Source organism: Oryzias melastigma, unplaced genomic scaffold (assembly GCF_002922805.2).
Source record: "Oryzias melastigma strain HK-1 unplaced genomic scaffold, ASM292280v2 sc01988, whole genome shotgun sequence".
NCBI classification, from domain to species: Eukaryota; Metazoa; Chordata; class Actinopteri; order Beloniformes; family Adrianichthyidae; genus Oryzias; species Oryzias melastigma.
The window spans coordinates 1-4,415 of record NW_023418566.1 but is presented as its reverse complement, the minus strand read 5'-3'; the positions used below and the strand labels follow the sequence as shown (position 1 = coordinate 4,415).

Sequence of the window (4,415 nt, the reverse complement as noted above, 5' to 3'; positions counted from 1 at the left end):
ATCAGCTATTAAAAACAATGAAAATTATTCATTATAAATAGAAAAACTGGAATCTGAGCTATTTTACCTTTCTGGAGAAATCATTAGTAACCCTTAAAAGATAAGTATCCCTAGATTACTGATGGATTTGTAAATAATCGTGAATTTTAAATCCATACCTTGTGTGGCGGTGGAGGGAGTCAACAACATGACAGCAACACTCAGGAGAAGTACATTGTTGACACTCTGTAAACACAACAGAATCACCATCACTAAACATTTATATAATCAGATTATATCTGCATTTTCTAATAAATCACATTTATTTTACCATTTTGATGCAGCGTTGTGGTTCCTCTGTGCAGGAAGGTCAGTCCCAGCAGCACTGCTTTGGTGCTCTCCCCTCCTAGCACATGCAGGCTGTGATGTCAGCGCTCTGAAGGAGCGAGACAAAAGGCCCGGTGTGCGAGGGCTGCACTCCCTCGTGACTGAAGCAGCATTATTTCACCAAAAACATTCGGTTTTCTTGTTTACGTCTCTTCATTAGTGATTTCAGGGAAGCTGCTGACTCAGGATCACTTTCAGCCTTCTGACTTCCAGAGAAACCATTACCATCCCTGCTGAAGCACTAAGCAGAAATCCGGGGATTTAACCCTCCAATCCAACCCTTGATGTCGAGTATCAAACATGAAGGACTATGAATTTGAACTAACAATCAATGACACAAGTTCACATAAAAAGCTGCATCAAGCACACATTCAAACATTTGTTTAAGGTGATCTTCTGAAATAGAAAATAAAGTTGATTTGATTCAATTATTAGTAATAAAAAGATTTATACTTTCAGTTAGATCCTGAATATTTGAATGAATTCCTCCAACTTTGGCTGGAGGAATTTATTATATAGTCTAAAAAGTCAATAAAGACTTAACATTGCAAAGATTTTAATAAATATGGCAGTGTAATGCTAAAAAATAAACATCCAAAATAAGAAACTACTGTTTTTAATACTCTAAAGTTCGGTTTCTACCCAATTGTGACTGAACTCTTTTTTTCTACTTTCATCCATAGATAACTTTTAAATGTTTGGGTCAAAATTAGCAGAAATATGTTAAATTTTCATATTTTTGAATTGTTTTAATTAATTGTCTCAGTTAAAAGGTGAACAGGGGCTTCACCTAGTGGCCAAATAAGAAATTACACAACAGCATCATGTGGGCTGGACTCCAACAACAAAAGAGACAAAAGGTTTTTAAGTAATTTCTGATTTAGAGAAACAAAAAAAAGTTTTGCAATAACTTTTATTATTAAATGTCTAATAAGCAGTAGAGTTCCATTCACTCTTTGTATCTCCTTTAATGATCCACTAGCATCACAACATACATACTCCCAAATTTATGCTTAAACGGGGACAAATGAATGGAATCGGAATTTCTGTTATCAACATATCTACATTTAATACAATTTCTCAAGCTTTAGGATTTCTCCAGAAAAAAAGAAACTATATCATCAAGAAATAACGTTTTGAGTAAGACCAGCAAAATTATGTACAATGTCTGCACCCCAAAACAAACGACAACCAACAAGCCCGTTTAACCACAGACACCTTCAGCTGGAAAACCGGCCGACTACAAGCACGGAACCGAAAATGCTGGAGCTCCAGCACACAAACACTTGGACTGAGGTATGGATGAAAGATGGTCGGAAGTCTTCCAGCATTTCTTTGATTTGGCGGGGGGGACAGAGTCTGATCTGGTTGAAAGATTTGAATGTAAACCCAGCAACATGAAAACGTTCTTTATATGCAGCATTTCATTATCACGCTTCCTGTTCAAGGCTTTAAATGATGACCTCAAATGAATCAAATACAAAAACACCTTGAATTATTTTTAAAAAAAAGATTCTATGGAATACATCATTTATACATTCAGCTGATTTGAATTGTCTGCTATGGGGGTGTCTGATATGAAAAGGAAAGAAAATTGTGTCGAGTTCATGAGAAATCTTGCAGTAAAACTGTGATGAACCTGTGCTTTCGATGTAAAACTCGTATACAAACATTGTTTAGTGAAAAAAAGGCCAAATCAAAAGCTAAAAATGATCCATTTTTATGCTTTTTTCTTTAATATTAGTGTTCTACGTGTAACACTTGAAACTTGTCGATAACTGTGGCACTCAGAAACAGAAGGAAAGAAGAGCAGGAAGTGTGCAAGAGAGGCCTGAAGACGTTTGATTACAGAAGAGTCGAACAGGAAAGAATGAAAAACAAGACAGAGAAAGAAAGGCTCTTAAAGGGAGCAGCATATGAACACTGAGCCGTGGAGAGTTGCAGCGAGAAGTTTTACAGCAAAGACTGAATGCAGGGAGGAGGCAAACCGAGATACATGGCTCCCATCAGGCAGTCCAGAGTGCGGCTTTTCCTGCTCGTGTACGATGCATATCCAGGCAAGGGGTGATCTGTTTCCAGAAGCCGTCAGTAGTTCAGGCTTTGTGTTGAGTACGAGGCGGGGAGGGCATGAGGGAGAAATGGGAGGTGTTTTTTTGTTTTGTTTTCAGTAGTCCTCCACCCAACCGTTCTCCTGGATAAAGGCATCGATCACTTCCTTCATAGCCAGGTTGGGGATCAGCTGATCCTGGGTCAGGGGGCTCCGGGTGACCGGGTCAAAGTGTCCAACTCGCTGCAAAGATCCAGATAGAGATGTTTACAAGAATCCTTCAGTACTTGAAGGTTTACTTAAAGACCCACTCTGATGAAAATGCTGTTTTTAACATTTTGTGTGGCACTTTAGTGGTAATGGAGGATATTTAGCCCCTGTGATCTCTCTAGATGACCCCGCCCTTATATTCATGTGTGATCCCTCCCATGACAAATTTTAAAAATCCTTGAAAGAAAAAGTACAGCCCGCTGTCTTGTGGGGTCCAGATGACCCTAATTTAGAGTTTAGCTTCTATTTTAGCAACAGGCTAACGTTTTTGACTAATTTAGTTTACTGAGGAATTTTGGGCCATTTTGGAGTTTAGCTCATATTTAAGCAACACTAAATATTTTTTCAAAATTTTCAAGTATTAGGGATTTTCAACCAGTTTTACTATAAATCTTTCAGAAATTTAGGTCAACTTCAGTACTATTACATAGTTCTTAAATGAAATGTCCAGTCTTTTAGCAAATTTAGCTTTTCGTAAATAGCTTTTGCATTTTCAGCAAATCCCTTCAGCAATTAAAGGAAATTATGTTACAATTTTCAGCAAAAAGCTTCAGCATCTTCAGCAACTACTTTCAGCAAAAAGCATTCGCACTAGTATTATTGGTAATGCAACTTTTCTAGTTCAAATTGCTGTGAATCAGGAGCAGATGAAAAAATGCTGGTTGAAAAAGATCCTATTTGTGACTCAAGCTTTTAGCAACAGGAAGGCGGGATGGGGTTGCTCCACGCCAACGGTCCCGCCCACAACTTCAGAGATGAATTTCTAATGAACTACTGTTTTTTTTATGTTGTTATTTGATTAAGATTTAAATAAAAATTACCCCTCAGGGGTTGGAAAAAAATATTTTCATCTTTTACAGTGCCACAATGTCACAAACTTAAATAAAATACCTCAAAATGAGGCTTATAACAGCAAATATTAGGTTAAAATAAATTGATTAAAATCAAATAATTAATTACAGGTCACAATTCATTAATCACAAAAAATAAATTGCATGACAGTACTAATTAAGAGACCATTGGAAATAGATCAAAAGATGATCGGAGTGTGTCTTTAAAGTAAACTTATTTAAAAAAAACAAAACTATTCGTGCTCATCTAAAGAGTTCAATGAAACCTTTACCTGTAAGTGCTCTTCGATGTCTTTGCGATCATATGTGATTCCACTTGGTGTGATGCAGGGCTCCCTCATCAGCTCAAAGCTGATCTTTCCACAAAGATAATCTGGGATTTCACGCTTCTGAAAAAACAATAAAACCAAACAAATTGTGACATAAAAAGTTATTTTTTCCTCTTCAGCAAGATTCAATGCAGATCTGTTGATTTTTCAACACTACATTAACTTAACGAGAAAGCAGTTTTGTAAAAAAAAAATATATATATATCTTTTTTCCTTCCTTCCTCGTTAATTTGTGTTTAACAAATTTGTCTTTATTATAATTATACTGTTCATTTCGAAAACAGCAAATTTGTTTGTCAGAGAAGGTGCACGACAATAAAAGAAACGTAAACCACATTTAGAAATTGCATCTTTTTTTTATCATAAAACACAACAGCTTTGTTGTTAAAAAATAAAAAAGGTTTTGTTTTTCAGACTGACTGAACTTTATAAACATAAAAAAACCCTTATGTGCTTTCATCTCTGCTGTTAACATTTAACTATACGAGAAACGCATGCAGTAACCATAGAAACTAGGGGTGTTGCGGATCACGGATTATCCGTGGTCCGTAC

At 36.3% G+C, this 4,415-nt stretch overlaps 1 protein-coding gene across 1 annotated transcript; it reads right to left on the bottom strand.

Moving 5' to 3' along the window:
- Positions 1-1,263: 1,263 nt before the first annotated feature.
- On the bottom strand, positions 1,264-3,999 carry LOC112141564 (STIP1 homology and U box-containing protein 1-like; the record flags this gene model as incomplete). The annotated part of the gene is made up of 2 exons (XM_024264718.2): positions 1,264-2,656; positions 3,807-3,999. Coding segments are annotated over 2 exons (319 nt in total), but the record flags the coding sequence as incomplete, so codon positions are not given.
- Between the last annotated feature and the right edge of the window lie 416 nt (positions 4,000-4,415).